This window comes from Triticum aestivum, chromosome 6D, assembly GCF_018294505.1.
Source record: "Triticum aestivum cultivar Chinese Spring chromosome 6D, IWGSC CS RefSeq v2.1, whole genome shotgun sequence".
Classification (NCBI taxonomy): Eukaryota; Viridiplantae; Streptophyta; class Magnoliopsida; order Poales; family Poaceae; genus Triticum; species Triticum aestivum.
In genome coordinates this window covers 161,775,793-161,787,899 of record NC_057811.1, presented here as the reverse complement: position 1 = coordinate 161,787,899, position 12,107 = coordinate 161,775,793, and the positions used below count along the sequence as shown (strand labels likewise).

At 44.1% G+C, this 12,107-nt stretch overlaps 2 protein-coding genes across 2 annotated transcripts in view; one reads left to right on the top strand and one right to left on the bottom strand.

The window, feature by feature from the left end:
- The window catches only part of LOC123144296 (branched-chain-amino-acid aminotransferase-like protein 1), a 13,188-nt gene extending 9,143 nt beyond the window's left edge, over positions 1 to 4,045 (top strand). The window contains exons 18-19 of the mRNA XM_044563383.1: positions 1,760 to 1,795; positions 3,496 to 4,045. Of these exons, the coding sequence (XP_044419318.1) occupies positions 1,760 to 1,795; positions 3,496 to 3,624 (165 nt within the window). The 3' untranslated portion in view covers positions 3,625 to 4,045. The remainder of the gene's footprint in view (positions 1 to 1,759; positions 1,796 to 3,495) is intronic.
- A 2,218-nt stretch (positions 4,046 to 6,263) lies between these two features.
- LOC123144295 (double-stranded RNA-binding protein 4) lies at positions 6,264 to 11,688 on the bottom strand. Its single transcript, XM_044563382.1, has 5 exons — positions 11,476 to 11,688; positions 9,059 to 9,330; positions 8,212 to 8,428; positions 7,786 to 8,087; positions 6,264 to 6,601 (listed from the first exon to the last, which is right to left on the bottom strand). Exons 1-4 carry the CDS (start codon positions 11,567 to 11,569, stop codon positions 7,816 to 7,818), a joined length of 855 nt encoding a protein of 284 aa, XP_044419317.1. The 5' UTR covers positions 11,570 to 11,688; the 3' UTR covers positions 6,264 to 6,601; positions 7,786 to 7,815.
- Between the last annotated feature and the right edge of the window lie 419 nt (positions 11,689 to 12,107).

The following is a 12,107-nucleotide window of genomic DNA, read 5'->3' as shown; positions in this document are numbered from 1 at the left end:
GGAGGGGGAGACCAAAACCCCACGCAACTATAATAATCCCCCATGAGTGTCAGTAGCCAGCAAGCAGAATAATCCGGTAGATGCCGTGGTCGTCGCCCTTGCCACTGGCGGGAAGGCTGCGTCTGTGGGAAGGCAACACGCAGTCCTATACTCACGTGTTCTGCTGGGTCGCGGGCGCCTGCGGCAAGCCCTCTTCGGTAGCCATCTGCTCCCCATGTCATGGCGGTGATCCGCTCTAGGGAGTGCAGGTGGCGTTGTGGATCCAGGCGGTGTCGAACATGGCTGGCTGGTTGGCACTGCCTCGCCTCTGTGATTGCCACATCGTTATGATCTGCTGCCATAGGCGATGATGATGATGATGGAGCTAGTGGCCACGCATAGTGGTGTTGTCTAATACAGATCACCCGTCGGCTGCCACTTCTGAGGATATGATACGGCACTGCCGAAGCGTCCCAAACTTGAGATTTTGGCGGTGCGAGTGAAATTCCTCTCTCATCAAAGATTTCATCGTGTGCGACGGTGGGCTGCTGTTGCTGTTGTTGGGATTGAGGCAAGTGGAGGAGACAACATTGGTTGACTTTGACTTGGTGGTGCTTCTCGAGTACCCGGTCTCGAGCTCCGGGTGAAAACCCTAGGTCTAGCCTGACTTGGTTATACCTGGCAATGGCGGCGTTTTTACGTCGTTACCCTGTTGATGGCATTGCTTGGAGTTTGCTCGGACATGGACTTCAGGGTGAAAACCCACGATCGGGCCTTCGAAGGTTGGATCCAGCGATGGCGGCGCTTGTGCGTCGTTCCCTTCTTGGAGGCGTTGCTTTTGAAGATTTCATAGTCATTATGTTGTCAAGTGATAGTTGGCCGCTGTCATGGTCGTCATTGTATATCGTCTATCGTTGTTTGATCGCTTCGGGTTTTTTCCTTTTTTTATCTCCACAAAGGCATCGCTTCGGTCTTTTATGACTTTGCTTTTTGCCGGTGTGATTTTATTTTTTGGTGTTGGCTGTGTGCATCTTAGCTATGCAGAGGCCGGGTGTTCACTCATTGTGATTGTATCCGCTTGACGCTTCATTGTGAGTCAATAAAGATGCCCTTTGTCGAAAAGCAAGCAGAATAATCATCAAAATCCGCACCAAAGTCTTCCATAACTATAGTAGGGGTTACAACTGCCAACTTAGTCTCCTGCAAACAGACAATGGAAGTGCCTGTTGAACTGACGAGGCTCCGAACACCCGTACGCCGAGCTCGATTATTGAGGCCGCGCACATTCCACACTAACATCTTAGGTTCGTATAACATTGGGACGATGTGGACACACGAGAGATGAGGTCAGGATGGTCAGACTTCAATGACAATGAGGCTACCGCCCACCAGCCAAACATGTCGAACGAGAACTTTGAGGCGGCAGACATTTGTTATGAAGTTTTGGAAGTTCGACCACTTCTAAGTTAGCAATTACTAAGCATTTTAAGATTTTGAAATTACTTCTTTTCCTTTTTGTGCAGGTTTTACTTTCCTCTTTAATGTTAATAAACCTAAATGATGCTATAGCTATAGTTATAGTTATAAGTTTCAGTTCCATGACATATGTATGTGTAGAATAAATCATGCAAATTTGGCTGTTTCTTTTAGAAGAACTTCAAAATTAACCCCTCTCCTTGTTTATGAACTACCATAATAAGGCAGGCTGCATACTTTCAACTACTACAGTAAGTTAAAATACACTATTTATTGCCCTGGTAATGTGGTTTTTCACATGCAGGTGTGGACAACCGGAACAATGGGTGAAATTACACCGGTGAGCTGACTTTTTTGCACTATATGGTCATGTTTTTCTATCCATTTCTGTACTGCCACCATGTTGGAGTTAATATTGTTATGGCTTGGACAAGAAGATGCAAGACATCTCTAGTATGGCAGTGAGCGTAGTCAAAAAGAAAATTGACTGCTAGTTGTTTAGTGAGTAAGAAAGAGCTGCAGCAAGTAGTAGTAAAAGTAAAGTTTAATATGCAAGGAAGCTACTCCATCCGTCTCGGTGCATAAGGCATGCGCGTGGTTCTAGGTCGTCAATTTGACTAACTAATAATGTGCTATATGTCATCAAAAGCATATCACTGGATACATATTTCTAAATATATTTTTTGTTACATATAATACAAATATAGCTACTTAAATTGATGATACATGCCCTATGCACAGGGAGTAGCTAGGCATGAGTAGTGTCCAGTTGGGTACTGTAGCATGGTGGTGTCTGAACAACGCTGTATAAACCTCTATATAAGGAGGGGCACCCCATATGGAGAGAATCTAAGTAGCAAGCCAAGATGGAGTGCAGCGTTTTATAGGACGGGCTCCAGGGAGCTCTCTTTTTTTAACAGAATATATTTAGAAGTTTCAGAAAAATTCATTTTTTTCTACAAATACATCTACATGTTCTCTGAGTATATGTATATTTTCATAAAATAATACGATTATTTGCAAGTTACGCAAGACACAAAAATCTGGCCCAAATACAACAAAGCAAAAGCCCATTTCAATCTATGTATTTGTCTTTTTTGTGTACATCACATAAGAACATATATGTTCATGAAAATTTTGTACATATACACTACACATATATGTTTGTGTACAATTTTTTTCAGATTTCTTTGAGGTGTAGAAAATGTTTTTAAGCTGAAAAAAAAGGGACTCCCTGAACCCCAGCCACCAGATGCACTTTCCGGCCAAGATGTAGTAGCAAGCCTTTGTGTCAGGATATAGCACATATGTACGTGTGTCATGCATGTGTGTATAAGAGGAGTGCATGTAAGGATGTAGCCTCACAGCATGTGTTGCTGATGAGCATCATGTGAGACGATGCATTTGTTGCCTGTAAGGCAATAGTTGTTGTGCTTGTAAGAGAGATGTAGCATTTGTTGGTAAGCACTAAATACGGCATTTGTTGCTCAGGCAGATCTCTTCCCTGCCTTCCCATCTGTTCTACCTGGTCATGTGGGTGTGTGGGTGTGTCCACCAACAATGAGCTGAGAGATTGAGAGAGGGCTGCGCCCAACATTTGGTTATAGGTTGTGGCCAATACCCCAGTCGTTTGTTTAATTTTGAAATGAGTACAGATTGGGCAACATTTAAATGCGACTTCTATGAACAGATCATATGAACCCATTTTGGTTGCTAAAAATGTCAACGGTTAATAGATGTAGGCATGTTAGCTTATCTGCATGTGCAAAAATATTATTCTGTACAAATGCACATATGAAATATGATCATGTGTTTGCCCAAATTTTTGCATGTGTTATGTTCTACATTTATGGTTTTCTTGTGAAGCAAAAAACATCGGTTTGTATGAACCTGTGTTCAGATCAAATGGTCAAAATTTCCCCGTGATGTGTTATGCAACTCATGGTTTGAGCATGCTATTTGTTTTTACAGGAACTGTCCTGTTCAAGGAAAAGTATTTTATGATTCTAATTAGATGGCCACTATTCTGATTTGCAACAGGTTGTGATGATTGACGGGCGTGAAATTGGTGATGGGAAAATCGGTCCGGTCACAAGACAAATCCAGAGCGCATACAAAGTCCTGACAGCAGGGTTAGGAGTACTAATTCCCAGGAATGTGGAGGCATAATCATTTGTGCAGACATTTTTTTTTCCTTTTGAAAAGGAGAAGGTACCTGTTATCTATGGACAGACTTTCAGGGTTCAGTTTCGAGTAATGATGATAAATACTTCCTCCGTCCGGAATTTCTTGTTGTAGAAATTGGTAAAAATGAATGTATCTAGAACTAAAATACGTCTAGATACATCTGTTTCTCCGACAGGTATTTCCGGATGGAGGGAGTAGTAACTAGCGTTCAAAGAAGCACCCAGTGAAAGCGGCACACCGGACAGAAAACCGAGTATTTGAAAAATACTGGCTGGGTCTGTGAATTCATGATTTAGTGTGTGCCTGTGTGCGCCGGACCTGTTCATGTCATTTGGAAGCTGTGGCTGGTCCTGGATATAGAACAGAAAATGGAATGTTATATGCGGTTTTATTTTCTGCTTGATTTTCTTCGATCCGTCGATCAATTTACTGGAACTATGATGATGTTGTGAAGTCCGTGCACATCCATCACATGCTTCTCCCTGTCTCCCACCTTTCCAAGTAATGCTGGGAAATGGCAAAAGGGAAAAACACAAGGAGGTGTTTGGATTAGACGGTGGTAACGCAAAAAGTAAGGGAATTAGATCACGCTGGAAACAGGGAGTAATGGACAAATATCTGTTTTGTTTCGTTCATGCCTGTAAAGAAATCGAGTTACGGTGAGGAAAGAGGGCACACAAGGACGGGAAAATGGTGGCCGCCTCAATTTCTCTCACCTTTTCTCTCCCATCTCGTTTCCAGCTGATGGTTGGATCTTGCGGACGCAAGAGTACGCATGCGCTCACAGAGCTGGGAGGCACCATTGCCGACCACATCGCTGGCTGCTTCCGGCCTCCCCGCCAACCACGACACACTCCTCTCCGGCCTTCGCTGCCTCATCTCCAATGCCTCCACTCATGTGGTTGTGCCTGTGACGTGAGAGAATCTAGGCCATGGACGCCAGCGGAATACGCACCGAGGGTATCAAAGCCGCAGCCGCGGCCGCAGACGTCGGGCATGTTTAGCTGGCGCTCACAGTCAAAGGCCAACTCCACCGCGCGACCCCAAACGGACGTCCTTTTTATCCGGATTCTGTCCGTTTGGGTAGGGCGATGGGATCGTGTCCGGGCCTGTTCTGGGATGCGGTGGCCGTGCGCCCAGCACGCGGACGCATCCCGGCCACATCCTGTCCGCGTATTATTTCTTTGCAAGTCCTTTACTTTATTTCATCATTCATTTTTGATACATGAAAAATACATCATCACATTTTGACTAGTAAAACAAGATCAAAGAAAACAAGAACCACAAGAATACATTTTAGAAGATACCCAACTTTCATAACTGCTCCCTTGAGTTGGGTTAGGGCCTTCTCGATGCACTCATTGTTGATCTGTGGAGGAGGCTCGATCTGGTATCCTCCTTTCTTCTTCAAGCCAGAAGTCGATGTTGCTTCCTCAGACCTAGTCTCGTGTCTAGCCTCTAATCTAGCAACAAGTGCACTTGTCTTATTTACAGCCTCTATGCTAGCTAAAAGTGCACGAACATGTACTAAATTTCGCTCTATCAATATATCGATGTACTCTTCTTCCCAATACCAAAACTTGCATCCATTCTACACAACAAAATTTGAAGTTAGCACAACTAGTCAAATCTAGAGCACAAACCGAAGCTAAAAAAGCGCATACCCCATCGTTTAAGCACTTGATGAACACCTATCCGGGATGTTCCGGCGTTGTAGACACGCGGCGCACGACCATCCTTGGGCAGTGGTCGCACTTAATGAGTGGCAACGATGCGCCGGCGAGCTTTTGGGCAAGCACCGAGCCCGGCCGACCGCCATTCGTGTATCTGCCGGCGGACCACCGAAGGTGCAGATCCGAGCGGCTAGAGGAGGAGGCACTGCCTGCATGTGGCCTTGCGGCCCTGCCAGGGCCTTCCGGCGAGGTGCCCGGCCAGTCCATGGCGCGGCCCGGCCTCCCACAGCCGGGCGAGCTCAAGACCAACCAGATCCGCCCCAAATCCGGCCGGCGGGTGCGCAAACCAAGTGGCCATGGTTGGGTAGCTCGGCGGCGCCGAAGGGAAGGGGCTGGGTGAGCTCGCGTCCGAACTGCACAGCTGCAATGGCAGCGGCGGCGGCGACAGCGAGGGAAAGAGTGGAAGGGGTGCGGCCGGAGGAAGGGAGGGGGGCGGATAGAAAAAGGCCCGCCCTGTACCACCGACGGGCGGGCCAGGGGAGGACAAGCGCAGACGACTCGCGTGTCCGCGTGGTGTCCGTTTCACCCCAAAGCAGCGCAAACTTGGGCCGCGGATGGGTCGAAAGCGGACACAAAACGAACAAAAGTCCGTTTGCTTCCCCGCGCTGGGCCGCCTCGTTTGTCCGTTTTACCCCAAACAGACGGGACCGGACAGGATAGGATCGCGCGGTGGAGTTGGCTTAGGATCAGTTAACGGACAGACCATCCAACGGCTGGCATTCGCTCGCCTAGTTACTGTAACGTTTCAGCGTCACTTTCTACTGTTCATCTTCAACCATTGTTGGGCTATACAAGAACCCTAGATCAAGTTCATCCCCAAATCCCTCGATCCGCTACTTTGGGGCATGACAGCCTATGCGACTATACGGAGAAGACCGAGGTCGTTGCTGGTCCAGTAACGTGACTTGTTTACGGCAATGATGGGTAATATTGCTTGAACCAAACACGTCCTCAAGAGATCTGATCTGACACAAACACAGGTTGGAAACGGTACGACGAACGACAAGTTACATCACAGAGATCCAGAGTTCCCGACAGAGCGAAGCCACTTCGATAGAAACCTGAGTTCCTGATACCAAGCTAAGCTAATCACGGAAACATACGGACAGTGGATGCCTTAGTCAACGTCATTCCAACAAGCATCCTAGCAATGATCCAAAAACATGTCATACACAGCGCCACATAACCAGCAGCCCCTTCACTTCCACCACCATAGACGACAAAATCTGCCGATAAATTAAGAAGCTCAGTTCAGTGTAACACTCTGGAAGAGCACTTCTGCCAAAATATGGGATAGCAAAATTGCTAGAAGAACGACCGAATTACTCGATCCAATTGTACCAGATTTTGTGATTTTGTGGCAAAGGGCGAGTACATTTAGATGATATTTCAGCTGGTCTTGGACAAGGTAATTGAGCACTTCAAATGAATGAAGTAAACAAAACATTTCCCTAAGTAATTAGCACACTTACTGGCATATACAATAGTATCCCAGCTAGTAATCTTGATCAAGACGGCAAGCCTTTAAGATGAATTGCAATGTTCCAAATATGTTTAAAGCAGATGGGAGCTTGCAGATTTGCAATAGTTACATGACTATAAGAACTTCCATAAATATTAAATGGTGTTTGTTCGTGCATTCCTGGATAAGACATGCCTCATCCACGCCCTAAAGGGTAACTTGATGATGGCTAATTAGACACTTTATTTAGTTGCTGTAACTCTTAAAGCTCTTTTTAACACTTGAGGGATATCCATGCCGCATGGTTTGATGCAGCAAGGACGAAAATTAAGGACGATATCCCACAAGACGACCTTTTTCTGAGGGACAATTATGTAAAGCAAAATTTTGACAGCACCAACCAAGCAACCTATTAGTTAATTTCATTTCATACATCTTGACAGTTATGTGGATGATCAAGACATACAACAAACTGAAATTCCTGTCCATTAACTTCGAGCCAACAAATATTCCCACATATAAAAGATACTCCCTCTGTAAAGAAATATAAGATCGTTTAGATCACTACTTTAGTGATCTAAATGATCTTATATTTCTTTAGAGGGACTGCAAGACACTGATGCAAAAGAAAACACAAGATATGATGTTTTTCAAAGCATTCAGAGGTTACTATTAAAACATAAAATTATCCATTTTCTACCTCTTTGAACCTCAATACAAGGTGATCCAATTATGATAGTGAGTGGTGTTGATGAGAACTGTTGCAGGAATGGGTTTGCAATCCGGAAGCTATTGTTATCATTATGCAATAGCTATGTGAATAGATACTTAACTGCTTGAGATTACGTGAACCAGATCTTAAAAATAGGTATTTCGCCAATGGGACTTAAACTCTCAACTCACCTAATGCTCCTATAGGTGTCCACAATAAAATCAATGTCATTTTACCTCATGTTACGATGGGTGAGAGTCTTCTCATCAAACCTTTCTGTGCTTCTTGCGCTTTTCCGAGCCAGATACAGCTTGTGCACATGGATCATCTTCAGGAACGTTGGTCGCTCCTTGATCCGCAGTTAGACCAGCAGCTTCACCAGCAGGCACAAATTTTATAGGAGTAATTGCATTTGTTGGAGCATTGCAGTTTTCCTGGCTTACAACTCCTCTTTCTTTGTTGAACCCAGAAGATGTGATGGCAATGATAAGCTCTTTCTTTGATCTGACAATTTGATGCATACAAGTGTTCTTTGTAGCTGCAACAACATAGTGAATAATTAGTTCTACTCCAAAAAGCCCGCTACTAATTCTAAATACAATAAGTACAAACAAAGGTTTTGGAGCTTTCTTCCTAATCATGAACAATGAAATATAAGTTACCTAAAATAGATTTGACTGCAACACGAGCAGCCTTCTGCTCTGCGTCCTTCTTACATGTTGCAGCTTCACCAGTATAAGTGTTCCCAGCAAACAACACAGATGAAACAAACAGGGGCATGGGTGATACCCCTTCTGGATGATCTGCGGAGTAAGTGGGCTGTTCAGCTTTTGTCTTAACAGCAAATTCATGGAGAATTGATTTGCAGAACAGCACGCCCTGAATAGAATAAAAGAGAACATCTATGTTAGACTGAAATCAATTCCTTCATTTCAGGCATGATTATTAAAATGCTAACATGAAAGGATGCTACTACACACATCCACATGTAATAATAAAATGGTAAGATTAGCTGATTCATCATTCAATAACATCTGAAACATAAAGAACACAAAGGAGATTATCTGTTCTTGGGACATATCAATTAGTAGTTATGTTTAACACAAACATGAATTACAAAACCCAGAAAGTCAGAAGAGGACAAAAAGAGCTATTATGTTACAAGAGTACAGTATATGGTATAGATGAACCAGAAGAATGCATTTGCAGTGATCAGGAAAACTCTGAATTCTGCAGTGATAAATGTTATCACTTCCAATACCCTGAAATCACAGGTTCTTGTGGCAATATCTTTATACCTATGACTAGAAAATATAACACAAGTAGGCGAAAGAGGGAAAAGTGATAAACACACCAAATTGTGTGGCGCCGTCTATTGTATGGCAAACTAAAAAAGGAGAATGAGGAGGAGACATGAATTAGGATGTGATATAGCACAATTCACAGGACAAATTTAAACATGAAATTGATGGATGGTAAACAACGAAAAGGACTGTACCAAAAAAATACCTGATCAATCAGCCCAAGCGCATCTGTATGATCATCATCATTTACTGTCTTTGTCACCAAGATTTCATATGCCACTCTGGCAGCATCCTGCTCCGCATCCTTGCGGCGGCTATGATTGCGAGCTGATTGAAACCGCTCGCCACCCACCTCAACGGTGCTTCTGAACTCAAGTCGATGATGGTCACGTTTCGACTCAGTATTATAAGCTGGCAACTTCTGATCATTCCTTTGAGTCCACTCTTGCAAATGGTTTTTATAATTCGTACATTTGTCTGCATAACAAAGCACACAAATAAGTACAATAGAGCATCCATTAATTGTTATCATTCTATCACAAGATCCTGGACTCGAGAATATTTTGCCAGGAAAAGATATACAAACAGACCAGATCTAGTATAACTAAGTCGTTGATCCCCACTAACATATCCACCTCAACATGCCACTATGCCACCTCAACTAGCAACTACGCATGGGAAAAAAGGCCCACCTCAACGTGAAACCATGCACGCAAAAAGTCTTAAATGTTTTAATTACACTATGCTACTTAAGTACTTATATTAAATAAATATTTTATAATTATACAATAATCATATGTATTTTCAGTTTTAGTTCTTATATTCTTAATCCAAATATTCATGTTCATATAACCAATCTCATTGAAATATATTGCAAGAATTCCCACAGCAACACACGAGGTATCCTCTAGCAACTGAAAATGCTTGATCTTATACAATACAAATACTTGTTTATTCATCTTACAAAGAGAAGCAGACGCGACAATATTACGGCATTGACTCGAACTTGAAATAAACACCATTTGGGCTAGAAAATGTTAAGAAGACAACAAACAGAATTCGGTTCTGCATGCAAATGGTAACGTGCTAACGACCCGAGACTCACATGCAGGAGCCCTCCATGCAATATAGTGCTGGACCAATAATCATTTGCCAGCTGTACCCTGGCCAATTCATTCTGGCACACTTAACACAGGATGAGTTAGGTTAAATAGCCTCATGTTGTAGTTGTACTAACATAATATACTTGTGATACCAGGTTAAAGATTACAATGTAGTTTCGATAACTGCAATAACCAGGTGCTACAGAGAGCGGGGCAAAATATAATACGGAAAGGGAAAGGGAAACAACAACCCTGGTAGTCAGAAAATAAACATTTCTCTACAAAAACCAATGGAGTACACTTATTGCACTTCTTGTAAATTAAAATGAAACAATTTGGACAAAATAGAAATGAAACAATTAAACTGATTAATAAGCCACAAGCAAATCCCCAACTATATTCTCTATGGGTGCGTTTGGTTGGGGGACAAAATGGAATGGTTCCATCCCTATGTTTGGTATGAATTGATATAAATAAGGGAACAGTTCTAGAGTTTGTTTGGTAGAAGGAATATTATGGAATGGAATGGTTCCATCTCAGTGTTTGTTGGAGAGATGGGATAAAATGGATATGGTTAAAATCACCTCTTACACTGAAGGGTGAGGTTACCTCTAGCACATGCATGTATATGTTTCACAATAATAACTCATTTGCATTCCAACAATATGTTACTCGAAAATTGAACGCCATTTAATTTGTATTTCTAGTACTCCAACAGTGTAAACAAGATAAATCCAACAGTTTCCTGTCAGCATTGCAGTTTCTCTAGCGTCGCTTCCGCTGCCGGCCGCTGCGCGCACTTTTTCTGCTGCTTAGGAGATGTGCATCACCGTGGCTGTCGCCTGCCGCCTGAGAGATGTGAGCCGCCTGCACCGCTCGCTCTTTGGCCTCTGCCTAGGAGATGCACACCACTGCTGGCTACAGGCCCATATTCACAATAGTTTGCATCGGTGACCAGATCATTAGGAGGCACTCACGTGAGGTCCCCTGACTAGTGGAAGCAGATCGGGATCAGTTGGTTCCATCGATTTTGAGTTATCACTTCGTTCCCATATACGTGGAATATTCGATCAGGCGAAGCACATGGTTAAGTTCCACTTCGCAGGATTCTATGAGCCAAACACTGGAATGAGGTTAGGCTCTAGAACGGTTCCACTACATTCTAGTTCATTACCTCAACCATATCAATCTCGAAAAAGAAAAAATACATCAACCGTATACACACCCTACAAGAATAGCAGACAAAGAGCAAATCTCTCCACACAATATTCCTCCATTGATATAGGCCCTGAGGAGTCCACCTAGATTGTGTGATTTACACATGAACCATAATCCTAGGCCGTCCGTGCTCTAGGCATACGAATTTTCGACCAATCGGAGGATAACGCATGACTAATCGACGAACACAACTTAGCAAATCTTAGTCCGCGAGAGACAGCCAAAGAAGCTAACATCGGAGAGCAAAACCAAGGAGTGCGGAAGAAACAAGGAGGGGGGCAAGGGGGAGGGGGAGCCTTACCTGGAACGGGATGCGGTTGCGCGGACGGGGCCGCGGGCGCCGCGGCTGGAATAGCGTCTGGGACCGCGGCGGCGGCGGCGGCCGTGGTGGCCATGCCGGTCTCGGACGGACTGGAGCCGCACTGGTGTGGAGATGGAGGAAATCCAAGGGTTTACGGACCTCGGCTGTGAACTACGGACCTGCCTTGCTCGCTAATTTTTGGGGTGTATATGGTGGATGTATTTTTGTAGGGTGTGTATACGGTTGATCAGAAAAATAAACTGGCCAAAGGATTTCTATTTTTTTGAAAGCCACTTTATTATCATTAAACAATTATCATGTAGGGTGCTCTAAGCCCTGCCGTCATAGTTCAGTATGTTGACCTGGCGTTTGCTTCGACATAACATACTTCCTGGCACCCACACAAGCATCTCATGTTGGACTAGTTAAGGAGTCTACACCGCCGCCTCCTGCTACTCTGCCATGTTCGTTAGCTCGCTGCCAGATCCACATTGACGGCTGACTTAGAAAACATGGGTGCCTTTTCGCGTCAAAGATCTTCGTGAGGCGGGCCTCCCAAGTCCAATGTTGGACTGTAAAAATACTCGCTCGTCATGGTCTACCTCACGCGGATAGGTGCCTCCCATGCGACC